General features: G+C 41.6%; 3 protein-coding genes across 13 annotated transcripts in view; 1 reads left to right on the top strand and 2 right to left on the bottom strand.

The window, feature by feature from the left end:
* gas7b (growth arrest-specific 7b) overlaps positions 1-828 on the bottom strand; it is a 55,385-nt gene extending 54,557 nt beyond the window's left edge. The window contains exon 1 of the mRNA XM_035612830.2: positions 429-828. Within this exon, the coding sequence (XP_035468723.1) occupies positions 429-608 (180 nt within the window). The 5' untranslated portion in view covers positions 609-828. The remainder of the gene's footprint in view (positions 1-428) is intronic.
* A 6,635-nt stretch (positions 829-7,463) lies between these two features.
* On the bottom strand, positions 7,464-20,019 carry LOC118287826 (myosin heavy chain, fast skeletal muscle-like). 11 transcript variants are annotated; one of them, XM_047327545.1, is made up of 37 exons: positions 19,816-20,019; positions 18,926-19,069; positions 18,045-18,201; positions 17,896-17,923; positions 17,685-17,799; positions 17,466-17,558; positions 17,314-17,377; positions 17,136-17,234; positions 16,898-17,001; positions 16,676-16,814; positions 16,384-16,502; positions 16,039-16,188; positions 15,788-15,958; positions 15,393-15,708; positions 15,225-15,283; positions 15,007-15,094; positions 14,806-14,923; positions 14,614-14,737; positions 13,752-13,888; positions 13,368-13,623; positions 13,019-13,261; positions 12,759-12,935; positions 12,536-12,681; positions 12,357-12,447; positions 11,886-12,275; positions 11,677-11,803; positions 11,459-11,577; positions 10,738-10,934; positions 10,446-10,629; positions 10,072-10,237; positions 9,765-9,889; positions 9,366-9,674; positions 9,067-9,270; positions 8,725-8,850; positions 8,366-8,536; positions 8,067-8,267; positions 7,464-7,977 (listed from the first exon to the last, which is right to left on the bottom strand). In XM_047327545.1, the coding sequence occupies exons 1-37, from the start codon at positions 20,017-20,019 to the stop codon at positions 7,657-7,659; spliced, it is 5,982 nt and encodes a 1,993-aa protein (XP_047183501.1). In that variant the 3' UTR covers positions 7,464-7,656. The 11 variants fall into 11 exon arrangements, with proteins under 11 accessions (XP_047183501.1, XP_047183506.1, XP_047183497.1 ...); XM_047327550.1 differs by having other exon boundaries at positions 15,225-15,271; XM_047327541.1 differs by having other exon boundaries at positions 15,225-15,310; positions 15,396-15,708.
* A 3,259-nt stretch (positions 20,020-23,278) lies between these two features.
* rsph1 (radial spoke head component 1) lies at positions 23,279-27,968 on the top strand. The gene is made up of 9 exons (XM_035613750.2): positions 23,279-23,391; positions 23,922-24,145; positions 24,604-24,717; positions 24,902-25,007; positions 25,131-25,221; positions 25,887-26,022; positions 26,786-26,857; positions 27,555-27,663; positions 27,864-27,968. The coding sequence occupies exons 2-9, from the start codon at positions 24,095-24,097 to the stop codon at positions 27,902-27,904; spliced, it is 720 nt and encodes a 239-aa protein (XP_035469643.1). The 5' UTR covers positions 23,279-23,391; positions 23,922-24,094; the 3' UTR covers positions 27,905-27,968.
* The last annotated feature ends 18 nt before the right edge of the window (positions 27,969-27,986 follow it).

The raw sequence follows: 27,986 nt of genomic DNA, 5'->3' as shown, positions 1-27,986 counted from the left end.
ATTTCAGAGGAATGTGTGGAATGGGGAAGTGTGCGGCCGCTCGGGCCGGCGGGCAGCAGGCATCACGGGCTGCTGGGAAGGTTGGAGTTAATCTGATAAGCACACAGCACGGGAAAACTATTTATTAGTGCGTCAATCAATACTGCCCTTTATATCCTCTTTGTGTGTGTGTGTGTGTGTGTGTGTGTGTGTGTGTGTGTGTGTGTGTGTGTGTGTGTGTGTGTGTGTGTGTGTGTGTGTGTGTGTGTGTGTGTGTGTGTGTGTGTGTGTGTGAGAAAGTCAAACTCCCTGAAATAAAGTCTTCATCCAATTAAGATCCAATTGAGTCCAAATGAGAAATAAGATGAAATAATAATAATAATAATAATAATAATAATAACAATAACAATCAGAATCATAACACTCGTAATATTTCTTCAGAGCCTTACCTCCAGCACTTGGACATAACTGGAGGGGAACCATCCTCGGACTCCATCCTTCTCTCCCTCCCACCAGCCTCCGGGCACCGCCTGGACCACCTGGATGATCTCCCCGGCCTCGAAGGTCAGTCCCTGCTGGTGCTGCTCGCCGCTGAACGGGTACAAACTTTTGCTGTACGATCCAGACATCGCCGGCGTGAAACTGAGGAGTGTGGGCCGGAGGGGGTGTGGGGGGGGGGGGGGAGCAACCAAACAAAAACAAAGAAAAAAAAAAAGGATAAATCCGCACAAAAAAAAACAAAAACAACCTCAGGAGACAGTGTGAGTCGGAGTGTGGAGCTCGTTGCCGCGGCTCCCTGCTCGTGGAGGAGCGGAGTGAAACTTGTGTGTGTGTGTGAAGTTGGTGGACAGGTTCTCCTCCTCCCGCTGCCGCTGCTGCTGCTGTCAGGACGGCCCTCACCGCTCTGCTCCTCCGGGCTGCTCGCCAGCCTGCGTCCTGCGTGAAGCCCGACGGAGCAAGACGGGGGAGGGCCCGGAAGTCAGATGGATGTGCCCTTCAAAATAAGATAGATAGCTCTGCATGAACAGTTGCTTTCTTTATTCCAAGCTGGGGACAATTTCCGTTGTAACAAGCAGCACGTTTCACACAGCACCAAAAAAAAATGCATACAATATATACTCAAACAAATGTGAAAATATGCGAATTGCCAAAATATGGAGAATAAGAATAATAAATATAAAGAATTGACATGAATATCAATAGTGGAAATAGTGCAGAAGTTACCAGTAGTGTGCAGAGGAACATGGTAACACGAAGGTGCAAATGTGCCGGGATTTATGTTTCTAATTTAGATTAAATGGACTCCAGAGTCTTTCTGTCAGAGGTGAGTAGTTGTAAAGACTTCTGGCGTGTGGCAGGAAAGATTTCCTGTAGCCGTCCTCATGACAGCGAAGCTGAATCGGCACAAAGCGTCGTACATTGCTAAACTCCCCGAACCTCTCTGAGCCCCAGCAATTGTAGCCCAAGGGGGGGGGGGGGGGGGGGGGGATGAATATGATTTTTAGTTTCTGATATTTGTAGTCATATTATTACCATTATTATTTGTGTTGCTGCTGTTATGCTGTCACCGCTCATCATCATCCTCCGTGTTTATATCTATATATCCGTCTATATCCGCCCCACTGGTGCAATTTTTTTCTCATCCTGTGCAATATATTCATAAATATGTACACAACACTGTGCTTATCAGTCATGTGTTTCATTCAATCTATCCACTGCATATGTTTAGCCTTCTTCCACAAGGCAATACTTGCACTCCTAGAACATAATGTAGTATATAACATTTTATAGTCTTTTTTTCTATTTTATTGTGTATTTTGCTGTATTCTGTTATTCTACCTCTGATGCCTTTGACTCTTGCTGCTGCTATAACAAGTGAATTTCCCCGGCGTGTGATTAATAAAATCTTATCTAAGAATCCATTCTTTGTGGTTACTTAGTCTACTTTATCAGGCCCATTTTTCCATGGATCATGAATGCACTTTCACGCTAAACTCAACGCTCAAACTTATTTTCAGTCGACAGCTACGACGGCCTTTACTATACTGCTATCAAAAATATCGGAGTTATTAAAATTGCTCTAAAAAGTAGCAGTAACAATTTGCAGAAACAGTAAATGGTTGTGTGACTCAAGTAGTCGCGCAGCAAAAAAAGGACTATTTATATATTGTTGTAATTGTATAGTTTGTTGTTCATTTCCTTCATAGTTAAAGAGAATGTAACTCACTATGAACCTCCCTCAGAGTATGACTTGTGCTACAGGCCATGTAAATACACTCGCCCTGGTATAATATGACTAAAGACTCATTATTATTACACACAATAACCAGTGTGTGGGTGATTCTTGGTGATTTTAGTGGAAAAATAGACTATTTATTTTCCACTTGGCATGTGGGTTCTATGCACACTCACCGTGATTTAGTTTGAAATGATTAACCGGAAGTCTTGCCTTCTCTTGTTGTACACTTCACTCGGGTGCGATCCTCCCCTTCGTCGCCTCTCCACTTTTTCGTCCACCCACTCAATATGATGATGAGGATGATGATGATGATGATGATATAATATTCATATTCGCTTGAATGGACATATTTTACTACTTTCATCTATCTTCTGTTCATGTTGATGCTGTCGCCTATAACTCTTTTATAGAGGGCTTTGTAATTGTTCAACTGCACACGAGAAGCTGCAGAAAGTGATGATGATGCTCTTTAAAGTCCTTTTACATCTAACAACTGACAATGTTTTATTATTTTTACGTTACACCAATTCATTTCAAACAAAGAAACTTTGCTGTGAGTCAACACTGACTTGATCATGAACAGGAAATTTTCTGAGAACACAGGAGCTGGTGAGTTCCCCTTTCGTACTGTTGCTCAACATTATGACACATTTACTGTTTATTGTTTGGCCGACTGTGTTGGAAAGTAAACAAGTAATATATTACTGTAATCTAATTACTTCCCCCAGTAACTAGGAGTGTAAGGGATTCCAATTTCCAAAATAATAATTAAATTACAGTTACTGATCCAAGTAACGATGCATTACATATTATTATATGAGTACGAGCCAAAACGCTTAACGAAGGATGGAGGATGACAGAGATCCATAGAAGCTCGTCACTGGGTGTATCGTAAATAAGTTGTTTGAGAAGCTTCTGCTGATGACATACAATCGTTGTTTCACTTCTGAACATCAGGACCTTGCTTAACATGCCAGGGCAGAAATAACAGAACAAGAAGCTGGACACAATATCAGCTCGGGTGTCATGCAACGTTTTATGTTCTGTAAAACCATCAGATACTCGCTGCAGCTCTCATGACTGAATATACAGAACCCGTAAAAGTAATAAAGTGATATAACGAGTTACGTAACTAATTTCTTCAATCAATTAATAAGTAAGGTAATATAATTACTTTTTGAAAGAGTAATAAGTAGTAAGTCACTTATTACCCTTCCTGAGTAACTTGCCCAACACCGTTGGCCGGTTACTAAAATGATCAGTTCAAGCCACAAGTGACACGGAAAAATGTTCTCTTAATGTGGCCGCAATGAAGTTTTGTGAATCCTGACAAATATATTTTATTTAGCTTCTGCTGAAAATAAAAAGACTTTGTTTTCTTTCCATAAGGTTTGAAATTTGCATCGTGTGTGTGTGTGTCAAGTCAAGTGTCACCTGTAAAATAAATATGCGCAACAAACGGTACATAATTAGACTGACGACCTTAAGCAATGAATGATCCTCCATGAATTTAACATTAAAAGTAAAACGTGATGAGTCTTCTACCATATTCTCAGTGGCTCTCTACTATAACACCATGACAGCTCCGCAAAAGGGAAGCCAAATCCTCTCCATCACCCTCTGGTGGCTGGCTGCAGTACAGGTCATAAACCCTGCCTCCTCCATTTTAGTGGATGGCACATTGACCAAACTAATAAGTCAAAGTACACTCTGAATACATTTTTCTCAAAAAATGGTTTATGTCATTTTTATCAACTGTTCGTTATTCGGTGAGTTTGGCTTGCGAGTGCGACTCGTGATTGGTCAAGCGTGCGTATCGGCGGGAACCTTTTCAGAATATTTTTCTGATTGGGAAAAAAACCCCTTTGATCACTCATTAGAAAGGTCCATTATTTCTACACTCGATGACGATGACGTGCACAGGCCTTGGTTTCAGCGAGGCGCCTCTGTCTAAATCAGATGGAGGAACTTGAGGAAGAGAAACGCCTTCCACTGCAGCTCAGACGGGAGTTTCATATAACGCCCAGCATTTTGTGAGTCACATTTTCAAAATTCTACTGTCCTTCTCTCTCATCACTATGGAGGGCCCCTCAAATAATAATTCTGCCAGTGATCCGCCCTCAATCAAAGCCGGATGTACAGAACTTCCTCTGCCACCTGTCCAACAAGCTGCTCAGCTTCTTTTCTTTTTTTTTTTTTACTGGCTCCCAGGTTTACAAGGCTACAGAACCTCTGGCAACAGAGGGTCCGTCGAGGGATTCAGGTTCAACCTCTGCTCTGAGAGAAAAGGACCAAAGCTGCCAGCTCTGAGATCGGCAAACTGCCGGCCGACACGGCGGCTGCTCGTCTGTCTTTGCCCCAAGGCTCGTCTCCCAAGTATCTGCACGTCAGCGAAAGTCATTCGCAAAGGATTTATTTGACCGCTCCGTGACCCTCCACCTCCCTCCATCAGCTGTGTGCTGAGGAGGACCACGTGGTCATTCCAGATGCTTTAATAGAACTATTAAACAATTTGTACTTTGAAAAAAATACCAGTCCTACGATCCGAAAGGCGCTTCATTAATGTTGTCCATGTCCCCATTCGGCCCAATGTTTGGAACGTTTGCGAGACTTTGATGAATCTTTCTGGACTCTTTTCACTTTGTGAACCCTTGTGTTTGGACTTTATTTTTGAATTTGCAGCACGTGAACTTGTTCTTTAGGTTGTCCCATAGCTTATGATCTCCTGTTTTATGAGGAGACTATGTACCATGCGTGTCTCTGTAAATTTACTTCCTGCCTTTGTCCTGTTTCCCGCTCTCTGGACTGTTCCACACCTGCCCCGATGTGTCACACCTGTGCTGGTAGGACCACCCCCCTCCCTTTGAGTGCATCCTCTCGGTGTTTCCCTTTGTCGGCTTTGTGCTTCTGATTCTTCTTCTGTTTCCGTTTTACTCCCGCTTGTCACCCTGTCTCTGTCTTTTCCATTTGGTGTTTCTTTGGAACTGTCAGTTCATCTGCCTGCCCCGATCTACTTTACCTGGCTTGCCCCTGTGTCTGCTCTTGGGTGCTGCCCATTACAAAACGTCGTAGTTTAGTTAAGCTTTTTTTTTTATGATTCCTTTCTTTAACATATCATCCTTTAAACTCCAGATGTGCGCTTTGTGATGGCTCGCAAAGGCGACTGGTAAATTGAGGGTACTGTTCAAAGTTTACAAGGCTTTCCTGCAACTGCATTTGAGACTGTCATATTTTAAATGCTCTTGAAAAAGAGGATGAAAAAATGTAAAAAAAAATATGAATGAGGAGTAAATCAGATGAGCTCTATAATAAAATCTATAATAAATCGTACTCATGAAAATTGGATACATCTTATAAAATGTAAGGAGTATAAAGACCCTCTATACTTTCTTTGTGGATTTCTTGTTTGCGTATTTGATTTTATTGACTATTGACAAGTTGTATTCCATTTACATTTGAAAGGTGCCTCCTGTGGTCACAAACCAGAGAATCGTCACAACATTGCGAGCTGCACATTTAATGTTTTGGTTTCGTCTTATCACTCTCATCAACCTGGTTTACTGCCCCCAAACTGCTGTTGTAAGCAAACAGCTATACTGCGTAGCTGGTGGACGGAATATCGCATTTAGTGGCAATCTGAGGAAAGCAAAGCGGAGTTTAAAGGAGAGTGAATGTTAGACACAGAGACAAATCCAAATCAATGCTTCGGGTTGCCGGATGTATACATAAGCAGCTTTTTGCATGAGTAAATCATGGTCCAATGAAATGCCCCATGTTGATGTTATGTTTGTACAATCAAATGACTAATTAATAACTAATGCACACACAATGCACAGAGAGTTGGAAGGCCTGGGGTATCAAAAGGGGCCTGCTGTCATTGTTGGCCCTGGAGCTCATGGTGCATTTATGTATCCCTCATGACTCTCTGCAAACAAAATGCCAGCAGAGAAGGGTGATCACTTCATCCTGGGGATTTCTGCTTCCTCCGCGCCTCTTCTCTTGTTGGAGGGAGCCCTCTAGCTGCAGGTGTTGCAGCGCGTCACACGGTATCAGAATACTGAGGGCACTGTGACACGCAACAGGCTCGCATTGAACTGACATCGAGTCGCTTCAGTTTTCACCGGTAAGAACAAGTGACAAGTTTCCACACGAAGGGACATTCTGCAGGCGATTGGCGGGGGCGATTTTGATTTTGCCAAATGAAAACTCTTGCGTATTTCCATGTCACACGTTGAACTCCTAATCCGGGTCCCGGACGAATGAAATTCCTCTGATGATGAGGACTTTAGGAGCCTGAAAAAGAAACACAAACAAAGCAGCACAGGGCCCGAGGCGCTCAACAGACCGCTCCAGGGACGGAGAGACACGCTCCCTCTTCAATTCATCTCCTGATTGGTCCACGAGGGTCCTTTCGATTAAATTGGTGTGATCGTGGTTAATCCACCGCTTTCGTGCGGGACAAGTGACAGTGGAGCAGGGGCGGCTATTTCAACTCGGGATTGTAAAGGTCAGCAGGCATTCTGCGGGGATCTGCCCTGATCTCCGCTAACTGAACCCACCGAGCGAGACTTAGATAAAGCGCACACTCCTTCTAAGAAACTAATTAGCACCACACAGCTAATACTGGAACAATCATGCTTGGTAATACAGCAAGGGCTATGATGAAAGTTTCCGTTCACGCTACGAGAAATGGTCTGATTATTGCACGGGCTGCTGGAAAATCACAACACGATTTTGGACGCTGTCGTCAGATGTCATTAGATTGCAAGGCGGGGGGGGGGGAGACAACAAGAACAAAGCATATGCTTCACACAACTTTATTCTGCTACAGTTTCACTGCAAATCAATGAGCTTGGTAACTTTATTGAGCTTCAACTTGCATAGAGGAAGTGCCATCACTGACAGGTCTACTCAGATTCAGCAGCCTGAGAAAGGAAAGGAAAGGAAATATGTTTTAGATATTTTAGTGTTAGAAACATTTTTTTTTCCTTAGATAAAACAAATTAAATAGCAATGTACATAGAGTTAACAATATTGTTTGTAACCATTTAGATTTCTGGATCAGATATTTCTCCGTTCTTCATCGAATTTTGAATTTGATCCTTTTGTTTTATTGTCTCAATCAATCCTGGAAGTTTCAGTATGGTCGGACGGAGCCACAAAACATTTCCCTCTGCAGCCACTGAGATGTACAACAGAATGTTCCCGTCCATGTGAGGGCTGCCACTGTGCTCGGGCACTGTAATCCATCCACCCATCCATTATCTATACCGCTTATCCTTTGAGGGGCGTGGGATGAGGGGCTGGAGCCAATCCCAGCTGACATTGGGATGCACACTGGACAGGTCACCAGTCCATCACAGGGCTGACGTACGGAGACAAATAACCATCCGCGCTCACATCCACACCTACAGGCAATTCAGGGTCTCCAATTGAAATTAAGCGTAACTCCATGTCTTTGGAATGTGGGAGGAAGCCGGAGAAATCGGAGGGAACCCACGCCGGCTCGGGAAGAACAATACACTATTTACATTATTTACAATAATAGAGTTTGTTGGTGTTTTTGATCCACTGGTGATGCATCGTGTGAAGTCAACAAGAATCCCAACAAACCAAACCAAACGTACCTTTCCAAAGTCCCGGCTTTTGGTTCTCATCTTGGTGACCTGGGACTCGGCGATGTCTGCCCGCTCCTGTGCCTCCTCCAGCTCATGCTGCACCTTCCTCAGCCTAGCCAGATGCACATTGGCCTGCTCCTCCTGTACAAAGGAAAACAGAACAAGCTCCGGTATCGTCATGACTTTTCAAAAAGTGACGAACTTTCTTAATTTGATGAGAAGAATCTTACGGCTTCCTCATTCTGTCGCTTGTATGCCTTGACTTTGAGCTGCAGCTTGCCCACCAGGTCCTGAAGTCTCAAAGTGGTCTTCTTGTCCTCTTCGGTCTGGTAAGTGAGCTCCTTGACTCTCCTCTCGTACCTGCGGATTCCCTTGGTGGCATCCGTGGCTCTTTTCTGCTCGCTCTCCACCTCGCCCTCCAGCTCGCGCACCTACAAGGGGGAAGTCAACACACCCCAAGCACAACGTCAGCCGCAATCATTGTTTTCGACGACGCTACGCAAATCTCACACTTGGATGAGCGTGATACCCGGGCTTCCAGTTTCTGCAGCTGCTTCTTGCCCCCCTTCAGAGCCATGCACTCGGCTTCAACCAGGCGGTGCTGCAGGTCCTTCACGCAGGCCTCCAGGTTCTTCCTCATCCTCTCCAGGTGGCTGCTGGTGTCCTGCTCTTTCTTCAGCTCCTCCGCCATCATGGCTGCCTGCATTCACGCAGCAAGTGGAGAGTATGATATCATTTGGTCATTACGAATAGAAAACTTGTGGTCACAGTCACGATGGATCTCACAATACAAGAGCCTGAATTGATAAGGGCTGCTTGATGATTTTCATTTTGTCACGTCTCTAATCATCCATTTAAATAAATATTTAAAAAACATTTGATATTTACATCAGTAATGGCTTTCTTGGCCTTTTCCTCTGCATTGCGGGCTTCTTGGATTACATCCTCCACCTCACCCTGCAGCTGGCTGACATCGGCATCCAGCTTCCTCTTGGAGTTTAGGAGACTGGTGTTCTGCAGCCAAATGACAGTAGGATGAAAAACAACATCTACCCATAATTCACAGTTAAGCTCGTTAAACAGAAGAGCACAAGTCAAGGACAAGTCAGTGGTAGCCTTGTTCTGGCTGAACGATTCGCAATCTTTTGCCCATTTACACATTTTTCTTCTTTCTCTCTCCACCGATTCCTGAGAAATGCTAGAAACCTGCTTCTGGGAACGTTGCCTCACCTGAGAGTGCAGCAGCCCAACTCTCTCGCAGGCATCAGCGAGCTCCTGTTCGGCCAATTTGCGGCTTCTTTCTGACTGTTCCAGGGCAGCCGTGAGCTCCTCCACCTCCGCCTGCATCAGGCTGCTCCTGCGCTCCACCATGGCCACCTGCTCCCGCAGCTCCTCCTGGCTGCGCAGCGCCTCATCAAGGTGAAGGGTTTGTTCCTGCGGGGAGAAATAATGGTGAAAGCTCCGTAGGCTATCCAGGATGTCTTCCGAAAGCCATTGTGGAAATGACCTTGTGCTGAGCAATAATTCACCTTGAGGTGGGCTTGCATGTTTCTCAGCTGCTTGAGGGCTTCAGCAGCCTGCCGATTGGCGTGGCTCAGCTGGGTCTCCATCTCATTGAGATCAGTCTCCATCTTCTTCCTGATTCTCATGGCGTCATTCTTGCCGCGTATCTCAGCCTCCAAGGCAGACTGCATGGTCTCCACAATACGTTGGTGGTTGCGTTTGTTCAGCTCGAGCTCGTCATCCTTCTCAGCCAGCCTGCGATCAACCTCACCCTTGACCTGAGTGAGCTCCAGCTGAACGCGGAGAATTTTGGACTCCTCATGCTCCAGAGAAGCCTGGAGAATAGATTACGATTTTTTTTTTAAATGTACCAAAGAAAATCTGATTGCAAGAAATAGATAATTTCTTATATCACATAGATTTACTTCAGCCTCTTCCAGAGAAGTCTGGATCTCTGCCTTCTCAGTTTCGGTTTGTTTCTTCGTCTTCTCCAGCTCATGGATGGTTTTGCCATTCTCTCCAAGCTGTTCAGTCAGATCCAAGATTTCCTCTAAAAAAATGAATCATTTTTCTTCTCTTTACACAAACTTTATCATTTTTGATGTGTGAACAAGCATCACCCCTGGCACTGTTGATATTTATCAATAATCATGATTCATTGCAAATCATGTAAAGGACAAGGATGAACCCCTATCTTTTAAGAAAACAATGTTATTGTAGTAATATACATACGTTGCAGGTTTTTATTCTCTCGTTTGAGGACCTCAAGGTGTTCCAATGCTTCCTCATAAGAGTTCTTCATCTTGAAGAGCTCGGTGCTGAGCGAGCGAGACTCCTTCTGGGATCCATCCAGCTCAGCCTGACTCTCCTCATACTTCTGCTTCCACTCGGACAGAATCTGAGGAAAACAAAAAAAAATATTAGTTTGGATAAAAATGGTTGCCCAACGTCGATTTTGCTGTGACAAACCACATGATGAAGGCTTTTATAAACTGGGAGGTTATGAGATAAACAATAGCTTTTGACAGTTTTAAAGAAAAGTTACTATTGGTGAATTGATGCAGTTTAGCATAATGTAGCAGCATTAACTTAGATGCCTTTGTTACCTTATCAAAACTTCTCTGCTTTTTGTCCAAGCTAGCTGCTTGAGCATTTGCCCTTTCCACATCAATCATGAGGTCCTCCACCTCTGCTTGCAGCCTCTGCTTCGTCTTCTCCGAAGAAGAGCACTTTGCATTGACAGTCTCGATGGTCTCCTCAGCCTCCTGCAATCGTTGAGCCAGCTTTTTCCTGCGAGCCGTGAATTGAACTATCAATAATGGTTGTCATTTCTTACATTTCAAATGTCTCAACGGTCAAAATATGTATATATGTGTACTGTGTTAGAACAACTCTCACTTGGCCTCTTCCAGTTCATCATTGCGCTGGATGGCATCAGTCTCATATTTGGTTCTCCACTGGGCGACCTCGCTGTTGGCCTTGGACATTGCCCTCTGCAGCTCAACCTTGGCCTCCTGCTCCTCCTCAAACTGCTCCCTCAGCATATCACAGTCGTGACGGGCAGATTGGAGAGCATGGGCGAGGGCATTCTTAGCCTTAACAGCAATGCAGACATGGATTTTAATTGAAGAAATAGTTGTATAAAAATCTTAAATAATTTTTTCAAGTTCAAATAATCTTGTTCTTATGAATCTCCTCCTTCAAGGAATCGTTTGAGCATCTGGCAGACAATTGGCTTGGCTTATTATGAACACTGGAAGCAGGGAGATACAACTGGCAACGGTACAGCAAAGAGTTGCAGTATGTGACTTCCTGTAAAACCACAACTTGTCATTTCTGCTTGTATACAGATTAAACAACATGTCTTACTACAATTCGCATAGTGCTGAGGAGCTGTCGGAGGAATAGCTAATGACCTGCAGGCGCTAGATTCATATTTATGATAGGCATATCAAATTTGTCATCTGTGTGAAAGCAAATCAATGTAGTTCCAACAATGTTAGATCTATTCTAGACTATGAGAGCTACCAGGTTCAAACAAGGTAGCCAGTTAGCCAACCGACCTCCACAAATCATCGATATCACAGGCACCGATTGGCTGTTGAAATGCAACAATTACCTTTGATTCTTCCTCAACCTGTCTTTTCAGTTCCTCATTTTGCTGAGTGAAGGCAAGCTTAGCCCTTGACATCTGAGAAAGTATAGCTTCTTTCTCCTCAAGAAGACGAGAAAACTCACCTGGTTAAGAGATATTAGGTAGAAAAAAATTAGAAAAGAAAGAAGTGTTTGACTCTAAAAATCTATCAAATGAGGTATATAGTTTTCCCAGGTGCATACCATTTTCATTCTGGAGTCTTGCCATTTGAGCATTTATTTCAGTGATCAGACGAGTGTTCTCATCATGTTTCGTCCTGTATTCACTTAGTTGATCTTCCAAAGAGTGGCACAGCTTCTCATAATTAACCTAATATCATTGAGAAAATAAATAAATTACACTGTTTACCATTTCATTTTGATTAACTTATGATGATACTGGTGCAGCTAACCTTCGCCTTGACTATGACCTCTATGTTGCTGGAGAGGTCATCAATCTCCATCTTGTATTCGCTCTTTTCCTTCTCTAGCTTCTGTTTGACTCTCTGCAGGTTGTCAATTTGCTCTCCCAGCTCAGCCACACTGTCAGTATGTTTCTTTCTTAAAGCTGTAGCAGTTGCCTCGTGGTGGAGTGTTGACTCTTCAAGGTCTCGTCTCAGTTTCTGAAACTCGACATCTCGCTTCTTGTTCATCTCTATCTGAGCAGCAGTGGCTCCTCCGGCCTCCTCCAGCCTCTCACTGATCTCCTCGAGCTCCCTGGACAGATCAGATCTTTGTTTTTCTACTTTAACTCTCGCAGCACGTTCCACTTCGATCTCCTCTTCCAGCTCTTCAATGCGGGCCTGTAGGTAAACCAACCAAAGTCAATATCATAATTTGACCTGCTGAAACTTCTATTATAAAAATTATATTTCTTGAAATACCTGAAGTTCCTTTATCCTCTTCTGAGATTGTACAATCACACTCTGCTCATCCTCAATTTTGGCTACAAGTTGACTGAATTCGAAGTCTTTACTGTTGTAAACAACCATAGCATGTGTTTAGAAGAGGTGTTAAGTAAATAACATTGGTTTTTTTAAAGCACTGATGCAACCATGCATACTTTTTAAGGCGTTCCTCCAGCTGATGCTTGTCATTTTCCAAATCCATTATGGATTCCTGGGTGAGTTTAAGATCTCCTTCAAGCTTCCTTTTGGCCCTCTCGACATCCATCCGGGCCTTCTTCTCTTGTTCCAGAGAGCCCTCAAGCTAACATGCACACATTTTTCAGCAAAATTCTCAAGCCGCATGCAATGATTTCCAAAAGCTAATGACCTTAGACCTACATCATCAACTTGTTGCTCTAGCTTGATCTTGGCTTTGGTCAGAGAGTTGACTTTGTCCTCCTCTGTTTGCAGGTCATCCAGTGTCTGCCGATGGGCTTCCTGCAGGGCCAATTTCTCCTTGGATAACTTGGCGATGGTATCATCAAGAGAGGACATTTCCTCAGTCAGATTCTTCACCTGAATGTGTAAGACGATGTAAAGGTGTTTATATATGTGATTGTTTGGTGGTCAGATAACTATCCAAATAATACACACGGTACCTTGTTTTCAGTAGCATGTTTTTCCTTCTCTACTTTAGCCAAGGTGAGCTCTAAGTCATCAATGTCTTTCTTCAGCTCAGAGCACTCTTCCTCCAGTTTCCTCTTCCTGGCAGTCAGCTCAGCATTCACCTCCTCCTCGTCCTCTAGTCTCTCGCTGAGTTCTTTGGCTTTTGCCTCTAGCAAGATCTTGTTCTTTATCAGACCTTCACACCTTTCTTCTGCATCTGCCAGACTCTCACTTTCCTATTCAATAAAAAAACCCAATATTCACTTTTGTAGAATGCAGGTCTTCTTACATATGACTTACTTAAACACAAATGACTTGTCCATATGTTTTGCAATAACTCACAGATTGAATGTGCAGACACAAGTCATTCTTCTCCTGAAGCAGGGAAACCATTTTGGCTTCCAGCTCCTTCTTCTTGGCCTCAGCTTTGGCTAAATCCTCCTTACACTTGGCAAACTCCACTTTCATGATGGCCATCTCCTTCTCAGTTTCAGCACTCCTCAAGAGTGGTTTGATCTTGAAGTAGAGTTTCATCCATGGCCAGTGTTTTACATTCATGAAAGAGCGAATGTTGTACTGGATAATGTAAATGGATTCTCTGGAAGTGAAAGTCTTTCTTAGTTATTGGGTTCAACGTGTTTCAGCGACATGCAATGGATAAAGACCCACAGTCTTTGATGTCCATGTCCCTGAATATATGTGATCAAAAACCATAATTCTTATTACCTCCTGTCCACCATATTCTTGATCTCCCTCCTTCTGAGGAAGCCACGACACAAGGCTTGAGTAATAGTGATGAGGGCGGCCAGTTTCTCATCCCTCATTTCCTCTAGTAAACCCAAGAGTCCTGCTTTGAAGAACACCTACAAAAAGTACAAATTTCGGTATACGATAAGATACTTACAATTAGTGTACTTCAAATCAATAAACCTCTAAGTCAGTTCACATTAGTTTTTTTCCAGAAGTGTTCAGTAACCTTACAATAAACTACTTAGTATGACATGTCATCTGCAAATGTGTTTACACCTAATCTGAATGGCTTCACGAGAGGCTGCAGCAAAAAGTGTGCCATTGATTTTTCTCGATGCGTCACACTACCCCCTCAACTTTGTGTGTCTTTTGTTTTCTTTATAATCTCAAGCAATTCATCTTGAAAGAAGTAATAATAATTTAGACTTTTGGAAAAGTCTTTCCTGGAAGGCATTCACGGTTTTGCACTCAAATGTAGTCGAATGACTCATTATCAGATAATCACAGAATAAAGAAATTGCTCAAATGTGGGGAGAGCAGTGCACAGTTTGAGGAAGACTCTTCTGGAAGATATTTGCTGTGTTGCATTGTGTTGTACAGCCAGTTCTTTCAAGGATGATGAAAGCTTGAGTCAAGTTTAAACTCCACCCACTTTCTCACCTCCACACACCTGGACAATTGGTGTGTCATTGTCAAGTGGCCTGTTTATAAGAGTTACCAAAATTGTATTACCAAATGCCAATTTTTTTTAACTTTCAGAATTTAAGGTGCTGTTTGACAGTCGAATATGTCCTGTTTTTAAATATTCAGGCCTTTAGTCACATTAAGAATAACTTACCTTGGTATGCCCAAACTTGTACTGGGTGTGATCCACATCAATAGACCCCAAGAGCTTTTCAGCGGCTTTCTTGTTGTCAATGAATTGACCCTCAGGAATTACACTCGCATTCAGCACTTTGTACCTACAAAAAAGTCTCTAATGAGACAAAATTTCTCTGATTTCTCATAAAAACAAGTCTTTGCTGTTTACCTTTGCTTGAAATCTCCATACAGAATTCTACTGGGGAAGCCCTTCCTGCAGATTCGAATTCCTTCGAGCACACCATTACATCGCAGCTGATGGATAACCAGATGGTGTTCCATAATCCCTAAAAGTCCATCAGAGCAATGTCATAATCAAACTGGCTGAACTATTTAAGTCTGATAATGTTTGCAACATGAAGTGAAATACCTGGAGTTTTTGTTTCATTTGGAATCAGACACCTGACAAAGTGAGGATGGGTGCTCTTGAGATTTGTCATTAACTTTCCTAGGTTCTCCTGCAAGGGATAATCATTGTCATTACTTTGCTACAGACAAACACAACCAACGTTGTAATATTTTGTAGTTTGTAGCAAAATTATTCTTGAGCAATTATGACCAGTCAATATTATTTTAGTATGCAGTTACCCTGAAGAGGGCTGACACGGTTTGGAAGGATGAGCCCTTCTTCTTTGCTGCTTTCTTAGCTCCACCACTTCCTCCACCAGTATTCTCTAAAAGAAAAAGAGAGGGTTTTATTTACATTGTAAGGCTGAAGAAGGACCTTCATAATAAATAAATGTTTAGAATCTAAACAGCCCCTACCATCAGTTGAAGAATAGGTAGAATAGAGGAACGCCAGTAGTTTGAGGCCAGCTTTTTGGTAGAGCTGAACTACAGTCTCGTTCAAGGGGTCCTTGTTCTTGTCCAACCAGCCTGTGATGCTGTAGTCCACAGTGCCAGCATAGTGCACCAGGGAGAAGTGAGCCTCAACCTTGCCTTTGACAGGCTTTGGCTTCTGGAAGTTGCCTGATTTTCCAAGATGTTGGTCATACAGCTTGTTTTTGAAGGTGGTGTCTGATGCCTTGGGAAACATACACTCTTCTTCAAGGATGGAAAAGATGCCCATTGGCTGTTAAAGGTGGTAAACAAAAACATGAGTTACACAAAAACACTATGCATGTAGTTATATGCTATTTGAACAGACCCACCTTTTCAATAAGCTCTATACAAGCAGCCAGGTCCATCCCAAAGTCAATGAACTCCCATTCAATGCCTTCTTTCTTATACTCCTCTTGCTCCAGCACGAACATGTGATGGTTGAAAAACTGTTGCAGTTTCTCGTTGGTGAAATTGATACACAGCTGTTCCAGACTGTTATACTGTAAAACAAATAATTTTAGAGTACAACCGCATTGTTAATTATGACTCCCAAAGAATGCACTGCTCAATGCTAACTTACATCAAAGATTTCAAACCCCGCAATGTCCAGGACTCCTATAAAGAACTGTCTGGGTTGCTTGGTGTCCAGCATCTGATTAATTCGCAGGACCATCCACATAAACATCTTCTCATAGACTGATTTGGCCAAGGCACCCATGGAGTTGTAGACCTGCACAATGGCATGCTCCGGTGAGATTGCAACGCATTTGGGGGGAAAAAACTCTTAACAATTTGTAATACGATGTGACCTATTGTACACGATGGGGTCAAATCTCCTCTTAAACCTGCATTAAAAGCTAAAAATACAGCATAGATCTATTGTTGTGAATGTGATTATTGAGTAACATAAAATCCGTAAACATACCTGCTGAACAGTCTGACCTTTGGTCACATACTCATTCCCAACCTTCACTCTTGGGTAACACAGTGCTTTCAGCAGGTCTGCAGAGTTCAGCCCCATCAGGTAAGCTGCTTTGTCAGCCACTGTTTAAAGAAAAATATAAAATAGGAGAAATATGAAGCAGAGCATGATAATATGTAAAGTTAGATAAGAAAAATAGTTGCACATATACCGAACATTAAAAAAGACTATCATTATAAGAAGCAAAAAAAAAGTAATCAACAGATAACAGTGGCATTTTATGAATAACAGTTACCCTCTGCTCCATCTGGCTCTGCCTGCTCCTCTCTCTGCTTCTGCTTGAATTTCATATTCCCATAATGCATCACAGCACCTGTTAGCTTGTAGATGCCAATCCTCTCCTCTCCAGTGAAGCCGAGGGTCTCAATAGCGCTCTGAAGGCACATCGCAGCGGATGTACTGTAACTATCATGTTAGCAGTGATGGAAAAGAAGAGAAAATTGCAAATGTGACTTACGTCAGTGGCCATCAGTTCTTCACTGTCATTTATACTGGCCACACTGATTTCCCCCTGGCTGACAAATGGGTAGTCGTAGGGGTTGGTGGTGATGAGGAGAGTCTCTGGAAGGAAATATAACAAAAAAAACGTTTGAATCATGAAATATGAACACACTGTGAATAGAAATTTACCTATAAAAATGTATTTTCGGGTTTAATAAAATGCAGATCAACAAGACAATTGCTCAAACTGTTACCTATGAGTTCAGGCTTCTTGTTGGACATGATCTGGTAGAAAATATGGTAACTCCTCTCTGAAGCCAGCTGAAACGTAACTCTGGATTTTTCCAACAAATCTACCAAAAGAAACAAGACTCCCTGCATCATGGAACTCTCACAACACAATACTGCATGTCTCATTGAAATCTAGCTCACAAGTTTCAATGTCTGCGGAAGAGAGTTTTCCTGTGGTTCCAAAGTGTATTCTTATGAATTTGCCCTGAAAGGGAAAAACAAGTTAATAATCTAGGACTCAAAATAACAAACTCAGTTATGGGTAATAACAACGTTTTAATCTCCTCGCTCACAAATCGTGAAGAGTTGTCATTTCTGACAGTCTTGGCATTTCCAAAAGCCTCTAGCAGAGGGTTAGCGGAGATGATCTGGTCCTCCAGATTGCCCTACAGCAGCAGAAAGAGGATGTTATAAATGCTGATAATGAAGTCATTGATTATTCCTTTGGCTAACGTTCATTTGTAGTTAGCAGTTTCGATTCACTGAAATATACAAAAACATTACAATCTCACCTGTAATTTTCCAGAGACACTAACATCTTTCTTCCTGTCCGCAGACCCTGCGATTGTCGCAAAGTACTGAATGACACGTTTGGTGTTGACAGTCTTCCCTGCACCAGATTCTCCACTACAGAACAACACACACCAGAAATGTCTTACTTTGTCCTTTAGTAAGCTTCAAAGATAAGTTCAGCAGTTATATCTATTTGCAGCTTCTGCTTACGTGATAAGGATGGACTGATTTTCTCTGTCTAGAAAAAACAAAAACAACAACAACAACAACACAGTCATATTAGAAAGGTGCCATGCATTGCATCAGAGTCTGACAGGAAACTCAATATAATGTTTGTTTTTTTCCTAATTTCAGTTTACCAGTGAGCATGAACTGGTAGGCGTTGTCAGAGATGGAGAAGATGTGTGGTGGAGCCTCTTGGCGCTTTTTCCCCCTGTAGGCCACCACGACTTCTTGGTTGTACACCGGGAGCCACTTGTAAGGGTTCACAGTGACGCAGAAGAGCCCTGAGTAGGTCTACAAATGGAATGAAAACACTTGAGTAAGCATGGAAAGTACAGATAAAATACTGTATGTTAAGAAGAGAAGGAAGAGATTAAACTTAAAATGTTCTCATCCATGTTGTCAGGCAATAACTTGTGGTAAGTTATGTCCTTACATATTCAAATCTGTTATTGTAAGTGTTAATGTGTTCAAAACGAATGGCTTAGGACAAGCCAAAGGAACTAAAAACAAGTACAAGTGTGGACCAAAACCATGCCAAGAAGATTTGATTTCTATGGAACCATGGGTATTATATACATTTCTTTCTGTGGGTCAACTATGACTGTTTCTATACTCTTGAGCCTCTGAGATATCTAACAAAAAGAGACTGCCATCTTTTATTGTAGATATATTTTGACCCACTTATACCCAATTCAATGCTTACTAGGGTATACATTTCCCAAACACTGCCAAGTACAGTGGCTACATTAACAGTAAAGACTACAACAGTTAATCTGATGTTCTGATGATAGTATCAACAATGCAGTTAAGGACCTACTTTATGTAACCTTTAAACGCCAGAAAATGTTGCTCTTGCCGTTTTCCTTTGTCTGGCAGCCAAGATAAGGCATTTGCAATATCATACATCACAAACCTATTCCAGATTTGAAGCTGCTCTACATGGTCTCTGTTGAGCAGCAGCTCCTCTGTCATTGTGCGAGAATGACCATCAGCAGCTGAATGTTGCATGACTCACATAGATCATCCATGCAGCATAACGCTCTTTGAGGTTATACAGCACAGCAGCCTCATTGAGGTGCGTCATCATGGCCATGTCCTCGATCTTGTCGTACTTGGGCGGGTTCATGGGGAAGACTTCATCATCCTTCACTGTTACAACCTGTGATGGGGAAGAGAGACTTGCCCTTCATCAGCAAAACAATATGGAGTGTGCCAGCACTCCTTTACCTATTGTATACTGTAAACCCCAATCCATCCATGACATAAAAGTGTATTGTTAAGTCCACACAAATATTCTGGACTGTCAAATTGATGTAAAAACTTTATGTTTACTTGACATAAAGTCTTGTTCCTAGTGAGCTTGACATAAAAAAAATGTTTATGTTAAGTCAACAATTATTTTTCTTTGAGCTCATTTTACTTAAATATATGACGTCAATATAGCCCAATTAATTCAAAGTCAATTGACAACCCATACATTGTGTGCTTTGCATATACTTTAATAGCTGAATTAAAAAAACAAAATGGTTGTAAATGTTCATACTCAATGGTTCTCTGTGCATATGATCAGTACTCACTTTCTTGTTCACTTAATTAAAAAAGTTGTGTTTAATTTACACAACAAAAACACATTATTATAGGGGCTGCAGTGTTATGCTAAACGTATTGCATTATTTCATATCCGGTGTACTTATTAAAAAACTTTTAAGTTGAGTGAGCGAGTTGGGATATACATTCATTTTCAAGTTGCAAGTACAGCTGATAAAGAAAATTTAAATTAGAATTGATTTTTTCCTGATAAAAGCTGTTGAAAGGACAGACTTAAACAAGAAAGGATGTGTAATATGGCTTATAAAAGCAAAATCCTTTTCTTAAAAATCCCACGTGCACATCTGCATACTGTACCTTTCCTGCCTCAGTTTTAACGGTTGCATTGCCACCGTCTTTGTTGTCCAGAGTGCCTTTCACAAACAGCTCCTTTGGATCCACTACAAACACTGCAGTTTTGGCATCAAAGGGCCTGTTCTGGGCTTCGATTCTCTCTCGTTCCGGCCTCCTCAGGTACGGGGCAGCCTCCCCAAACACACTCATTTCAGCGTCCGAACTCATCTCTGGACCACACCCTGGAAGGGACTGAAAAGTTCCAGTGCTGGAGGTTAGAGGAATGATCTTACCAACATTAAAACTAATATCAGTCATTCTAATCCATATAAACTCTTACCTCTGTGTGCTACAGACCTGTATCCTCCACCAAGAGACACCTGTATGATCAGAAACCAGATGGAGCCCTACACCAGAAGAGTCCGTGTATATCACAGATCAATGCCCTCACCAGCAGAAGTCCCCGCTGAAAAATGTGGACAGCTTTGACCCTTACTGCTTTTATAAGGTCCCCTCTTGTTGCATTAGGAGAGACAGCAAACACCTATATTTAGGTCAAAGCCTCTAATGAATGTGGGTGGAGAAAAGTCTGATTAGTCTGATTAGTTTGGCATGCGATATATCATGGAGATGTCGCTGAGCTTTTGTTATAAATTGGTGGTGGGGAGCAACTGCAGCTCAAGAAAAGAATGAATTCCAAGGGAGGGTGACCTCTGCCAGAGATACATCACTGACTCGGATGGGGACACGTCCCAACATTTGTTTAGCATCTCTATCGCTTGTGTTGGGGAGATTACAAAAACATATCCCTGATTAAGGACAGCAATGTATTAATATATGGGTAATATATTCATAATCATATTACCCATTTCAGTCCTTAATATAGGTCTGAAGTTACTCAAAGTTTAAATAAATTTGCTGGGTAAGGTCAGGTTGTGTTTAACTTAGCTTAGCGTTACTAGAGGGCTGTTCACTGCTAAAAATATTCCAGTTACAATCTTGTTTGCTGTGCAGCAGAAGAAACTACCACATCAAGAAACGGTTTTGATAAGTAACAATGATCATTTTTCATGTTTCTTCTTGTATATGGATTAAACTACTGAACTACTAAATCAGTTTATTTGTGTTGGTAGACTAGGCTAACCAAACCCAGCCTCAAATGTACTAATCAATTAGTTCTATTAAACTATTACATACATTTTTACTGTGTGTGACATTTCAGACACAACTCTATATAATATGTTTTTTCCCATATATATTGCATGATTATGATCACTTTCAAACATAACCGGAGACAAATTCTGCTTTCAAAACTGCTTTCTGCGTCACGGCAAAAATTTTGACTTCATAAAATCGAATACAACAGATAAAATCAAAGTCGCTTTCTCTATTTATTTATTTTGAACTGGATGGTTTTGTTTGTAAATGAATAAATTTCATTGTTGAAGTAAAGCACACAATACCACTGCCTATGAGGCTTATTAATGGTTTAACACAAAATATATCCATGACCCTTGCAATTGCTTTGACAGGCTTATAAATAAAGGCATTGCTGATGAATCCCTCAATAGAAATTCCTTCAGAGATTAAAGTGGGCTAATGGTCGTGTCAGAGATTTGGAGCTTTCTCTTTTCTCCTGTCATCATCTCTCAAAGAATCAACTCTGAGGCTCACCAGACTCACCAGGGGGAAAGTGACATGTTAGGAAAACATAGCTGACACAGGGAGAGGGCTGCTATTTCAATTGTTTATTTTTTAACAGGACAATAATTAAGAATAATGTCAAAAATAACGCAAAAGAAAACACTTCGCCTAAAATACATAAAATCAGTGACAAATAAAAACAACAGAAGCTTGTTGGATAAAGAGAACAATGAAAATAAAATCATTCACAGTAATACTTGTAGGACTTAGCTTAGAGAAACTGTTTAACATTTTTGGAAGTATTTCCATTCTCTCCAAGTGTGAGACGACAGGATCGATACCAGTGTCATGCATGTGCATCAAGCACAGAGCTGGAGCCAGGCTGTGGTTAGCCTAGCTTAGCATAAAGTCTGGAGGAAATGGAAAGAGGCTAGCATGGTTCTGTCCAAAGTTAAAAAGACACGAGTTGGTCATAGGGAGAGTTATGTGTAATATCTCTTTTAAAAAAACAAAAACAAATAAACTGTTCATTAACGTAATTTTCAGTAAAATCGCTTACTGCCCCTTTAAGCACCGGTTAGCATAGTCAGGGGTCAGTGAGGTCTTATAGGGTTAGAATAAATTTAATTTTTTAAACGTCTTTCAGTCTTTATGTCCTGGCTCCAGCTATATTTAACACGCAGAATGATTTTTGTCTTGATAATCGGTGAAAATTGAATCTACATGCAGACAGATGCCAACAACCTCATGTTACATACTGTAAGGTGTGAACTAGGTGACAGGACATAAACAACTCAAGGAGCTTTGAGTGAACTGAGGTCTTCAAACTGCCGTCAGTGTGATGAGAGGAAGATTTAAAGGCTGTAAACTGACAAGGGGGGTGCTAAATCATGAACAAGCAACCAATGAACCTGGGACTGACACTGCCTCCATCTTTAATGTGGGCTTCTTTATGGAATTAATCAGAAGTGACATATTCTTAGGGACTGTCTTCCAAGGGACAATGTAAGTCAGTTTTGGGGATGATGATGCAATGCATATGATCGCTGAAGCCACAAACCGCCTCTCATTTCAGACATTTTGAACATCACCTCCTCGTGAGTCTCAGAAAGCCACAGTGAATGCAAGGGGGTTACAACCGGAGTTCATTCTAATCTTTAATGCGACAGATGGTAAAATCTCATGGCTTATGAGTTAATGTCAAGTGAAGTTCAAGTTGTCTAAATAAAGGGCTGCTAAGCAGAGGTTAGTCCGTCTATTATCTTTCAGAGATGCACTTTGATATCATTTGATCGACAGCTGTTGACAATTGGTGCTGCCTGAACTAGAACTTAGTAATTATCATTGATAATACATATCAAAGCAATACATTTTGATAAACTGAATTGATGTGATACGTATGTACATTTATTTTTATTTATTTTTAGAAATTTGCTGTTTTTGTTTTTGTTTTGTTTTTCCCATCACGCAAGAGTAATATCAAAGTGTTCTGCTGGTGGTCATAGCTTTTACATTACACTAATTTTGCTGACGCTTTTGTCCTAAGCGACTTACAATAATCGGTAACATATCAGAGGTAGGCAGGTAGCATTTAGGGCCTTGCCTAATGGGGAGGGTTTACCAGGGGATTTCAACACAAATATTCATGAATACAAATGACAAAAAATTGTCCATCACAAATATTCATAAATTCCTAAGTTAAGTCCCTGTATGATGATCCCACAGGAGAATCATAATGAATAGAACTTTTCCCTGCCAGTGAAAAGTGGTCCACAGCGCCCCCGAGTGACACTGCTGAGAAACCCAAACCACAACAGTTCAACAGTCAAACTTCATGTATCCGGTTTTTGGCCACATGCCAGGCACTGCTGTCACGGTAACCATAGACCACAGAGAGCAAGAAGGTTCTGGCTGATCCACGGCCACACTAAAGCAGTGGATGCTTAGAAATATCTGGTCTGTATCACATGTAGTTAATGATCAGGGATACTGGCTGTCTTATGAAAACTTCTGGAAATATGACATAGATTACACATGCTCCATTTGATAAAGTGATCAAAGTGATCTCTGCCTCAGTTAGACTATTAGTCCAAAACATAGATAAACAATTGTATGTGACAGATTTACCCCAGCATTCAATTGAATGACAATGACTTTCTAACTGATGGAATTTCAAACAAACTCTTAAGTCACCAATGATACGCTGTAACCAGTGTGACCAAATTGAAATGCCATCATTCAATTGTTTTCTGACTCACAAAATTAAGAACTTTAGAATTAACTACAGTATGTTTCCTGTAAGCCAGTTTGATGACTGAACTCTATGATATCTAATACATTTAGGGAGACTCATTTCTCATTAATGCTTTATTTATTTTGCTATTCATGTTATTTTTACACAAACACACACACATATATAATTTTACTATGTTTTTTCTATTACTTCATTGAATGTATCCTTATCACCAATGTGCCTTGAATGTCAGGCGGAATCTAATGTTATCAAAGTGGAGGTGACGTATTTCCGGCGGCGCTCCACATCAAAGCCAGAGCTTCTTGCCGAGACGCGCGTGTTGAGCTGCGCATCTTTTCTACCGCTTGGCTTCAAACTAAAACTTCACACTTCGCCCGGGCGAAGTTCCTGAATTGACACAGAACAATGTCGGACGTGGGTTCGGAAGAGTTTGAGGAAGAAGGCAGCAAACTCGGGGTGAGCGAATGTGTTGAGTTAGCTCGGTGATCTTTGCGGTCTGTTGTCTGTTCTGTTTACACTAGCTGACCGTCACCAGGTAACAGCGGTGCGCGCGCACGCGTGCATGTGTTCATTGTGTGTGTGTGTGTGTATATATATATATATATATACATGGTTAAATCTTGCTATTGCTTTATCTAAATCTTGGTGTTGCTATATATATCAACATATGTATTTCAATATATATATATCAATATATATATCGATACATATATCAATATATAGATATATATCTATATATCTATATATAGATATATATCTCAAACAACCTAAGCAACACCAAGATTTTGTTATGAAAATTATTTTAGAAAATTAACCAGCAACACTTACCCCGCCCATGATATATATATATATCATATGTGTGTGTATATATATATATATATATATATATATGGGTGTCTTTTTGACCGGCACAGGAATATGAAGGGGACAGAAATGAAGCCGGAGAGAGGCACGGAGTCGGTAAAGCTGTTCTGCCCAACGGGGACAATTATCAGGGACAGTACGAGTGCGGCAAAAGACATGGACAGGTGTGACAAAACTCCACATCCAAGACTACATCAATAAGTTCAATGTACACGTTGAATTCACTCACATTGTTTTTCGATATATTTATTCTTCGTTCCGCATCCAGCCTGCAGGTGAAAATAGTATTCTGGTTATTGCCAGGAAGTTTTCACGATGTTAACTTTGTTGACTGTTCGGTCGGAACAGGGGACATACCGCTTCAAGAACGGGGCGAGATACGTGGGAGACTATAGCCAGAACATGAAACATGGACAAGGCACCTTCTACTATCCAGACGGCTCAAAATATGAAGGTATATCCCACATTGTTTCATCAAAGTTTAGATTCCTTTTTTTTTGAGCTATAAACTTCAGCTTGAAGTCCTGATGCAGAGCTACAGAAGCTGACTTGTTGTTGCCGTTCTTTTGTCCATCAGGGTCGTGGGTTGAGGACCTGAGGCAGGGTCACGGCATCTACACTTACCCCAACGGAGACGTGTATGACGGAGAGTGGCTGCAACATATGAGGTTCTTCCACAGTTTTGGAAAACACAAAGTGCATGGCGTTGAGACGTTTTTTTTGTCAGTTTTCATTCCTGTAAGCACACATTCCTGCTGGGCTGAGGTCCGATCCTGTTTAGAGCCCGACCAATATTATTGGCCAACAGATATAAGCCTTTAAGTGTGCATTTATGTTAACATTTTAGGTTAAATAAATGTTTATTTTCTTAATTCTATTTATCTGATAGTATTTGTAATTTTTTCTCAATTTATAGTTATTTATGATAAAGTCATGAAGGTTTGATAACGACATCTTAGAATCAAAAAATTCTATATATATATATCTCTTATCGGGAATCTTGTACTCCATAACTTAGCTCTCGCCCCAAAAATTCCATATCGGTCGGGCTCTAATCCTGTTTTCAGAAGCCACTTTCCGCTTTGTCTTCTATATGTAAATCCTTCATCTGTAGCAGTAATACAGACTAATACATGAAAATATGATTCCTCTCATGTAGTTTTACTTCTGTGGGCCACAACTAACCAGTATGTGTGGATTTTTGATGTGCAGGTCAAACGATATCTGTGTGATGAACGTTTTTTACCTGCACGGTTATAAATCGGTGCATAAAATGGAACTTTAAAAACTAGTAAATTGCTTTAATTTCCTTTTTTTTCTGTCTGATTCCCAGGCACGGTCAGGGCACTTACCAGTACCGCGATTCTGGCTCCAAGTACAAGGGCTCATGGGCTCACGGCAACATGGATGCGGCTGGAGAGTACGTCCACTCTAACCACAGATACGACGGTAACTTTGCCAACAATAATGTAAGTTCTACTTTCATGACTTGTTGCTTAGTCAGTGGTGACTAGAACTGTTTGGGATATTTTGGTCCAATCACAGACTGTGGAGGGGCACGAGGCAGGTTGGAGCTCATTATCGCCCAACTCTGCAGTTCCCCTCATGTCCATGAAAGTGTTGTTGTTTTTTAACAGCCTGCATTTAGCAGTTTGCCTTCCAATCATTTCTGATAAACCCCTTTGTGCTACATTCCCCACACCAGATAGGACACCAGACAAAATTAGCAACTGGCTGGCGAACATAGTGAAGCATTGAGCAAACTTAGAAAGATGTTTATCTCAGTTAATGGAGACCAAACCCTTTAGTAATGATTGGACTTGCGGTCGTCAGGTGTCTCCAAATGACAGGCAATATTTAAATAGGCATTAGTTTGCTAACATGCTAGCTTTATCAACCTTACCAGGCCACATTAGTGATTTTAAGCAAAAAGACTGATTGATGCAGCTTTAAAGCCGGATAAATTAATTATTTTGGCCAGTCGGGGGCAGCAGAACACAACGCTGACATGTCACATTGTAAAGATGCTGTGGCAAATGAGACAGCAAACAGTTTCGTATTCTTTCACTCATCCAGAGCGAAACAAGTGGCTGGATAAACTAAAGCTTTCATCTGAAAGATGCCAATATGCTTCATAGAGTTGAGGGAAACTGCAGGGGATGACAAAGTAATTTCATCCACTTTTAATAATGAATTGGTAGTGTTTCCAGTAATCCTGTTCTCCTTTTGCAGCCCTACGGCCCGGGGAAGTACGTGTTTGATATCGGGTGTGAGCAACACGGTGAATACCGCCAAATAGAGCAGGTAATTCAACATCAACACACACACCCCCTATTGTATTCGGTTCAGTGTGTCAACTGATTTCATTTCCTCCTTACATTTGACTTCTGCTGCACTGTGAAACTCCAACTAAACTGACACTGAACCTCCAGCCAGCAGACACTGAGGAGAACGGTTAAAGCTCGAAAGCACAGAAGTCGCGCTACCCGCACCCCAGGAAGACCTATGTCACATTAGGGTCCTCAAGGGGAGCAGAGGAGGTGCTGCCACTGTGCCTGTGAAGTGAACTAGTGCTGATGCTGTGACTTTCGTCGGTTGCATAGATCACTTGGTCAAAATAGTGTCTCGCATGACGACTTTGTGGCATTTTCGTGTGTATGAATGCATTCATGCTGTTGCTACTGGAATGTTTTTTTTTCCCCGTGTGCACACGCGCCTGTTCTGATGACACGTTCAGCATTGAATGCATGGTGTGATGGGTCATCTTTGACTATACTATAACCTCAGGATGCATGAAGATATCTGACACTTGTGTTTGAGATGCAGGCCGCGACGTTGTTTCATCGTTGACGAGCCTGAAGTTTGAAAATTTTGTCAGGCCCACCTTTGTTCAGCTGGAGTCCGTGTAGCAACACTGAAGACCTGCAAAAGCGTAACATTATTTGCTTGAGGGTGTATGACAGGCCAAGATTTTAAGATTTTACTAACTCAATCTTGGTAGGACCGGGCTGAGGGTGATTGGGGTGAGACGGCCTCCACCACTGTCCTCAAGTGGGTTCCCAAGTGTATCACAGACCGGTCGCCATGGAATCTGGGCAAAGAGATGTCAGGTGAACTTTATCAAACCAAAAATGGCAGTCAGCAACACTGCCATACTGAAATGCTGTGTCCAATCTTACCCAGAAGCCTACGCGGCAACCATATTTTCAAAATAGTTCAAAGATCAGATAAATAACATTTTGTTATATTCAAATTTTCTTTAAACTGCATTTTGCATTTCCTGACAATGCGTTTTTGTTTGTTTTTTCAGCTGGGGAAAAAGAAAAATCTTCGGCACTGGAGGGAGAATAGAACTGAGCTCTGTGATCAATCCACTATCCTGCACCTAAATAAATGTATTCATATGTAAATACAATCTGTCAAGCCTGTGTTT

The sequence above is a fragment of the Scophthalmus maximus genome, chromosome 16 (assembly GCF_022379125.1).
Source record: "Scophthalmus maximus strain ysfricsl-2021 chromosome 16, ASM2237912v1, whole genome shotgun sequence".
In the NCBI taxonomy this organism is placed as follows: domain Eukaryota; kingdom Metazoa; phylum Chordata; class Actinopteri; order Pleuronectiformes; family Scophthalmidae; genus Scophthalmus; species Scophthalmus maximus.
This window is presented reverse-complemented; position numbering and strand designations above follow the sequence as displayed.

Excerpts from the sequence above, each read along its gene's own strand:
- LOC118287826 (XM_047327541.1), bottom strand. The coding sequence starts at position 20,019 with ATGAGTTCGGACGCTGAAATGAGTGTGTTTGGGGAGGCTGCCCCGTAC. Across the intron at positions 14,924-15,006 it reads AAATGAAACAAAAACTCCAG|GGATTATGGAACACCATCTG; the intron begins GTATTTCACTTC and ends ATGGACTTTTAG. Across the intron at positions 12,448-12,535 it reads CTGGAGGAACGCCTTAAAAA|TAAAGACTTCGAATTCAGTC; the intron begins GTATGCATGGTT and ends TGTTTACAACAG.
- rsph1 (XM_035613750.2), top strand. The coding sequence starts at position 24,095 with ATGTCGGACGTGGGTTCGGAAGAGTTTGAGGAAGAAGGCAGCAAACTC. Across the intron at positions 25,008-25,130 it reads AGACGGCTCAAAATATGAAG|GGTCGTGGGTTGAGGACCTG; the intron begins GTATATCCCACA and ends TTTGTCCATCAG. Across the intron at positions 25,222-25,886 it reads GAGTGGCTGCAACATATGAG|GCACGGTCAGGGCACTTACC; the intron begins GTTCTTCCACAG and ends TCTGATTCCCAG.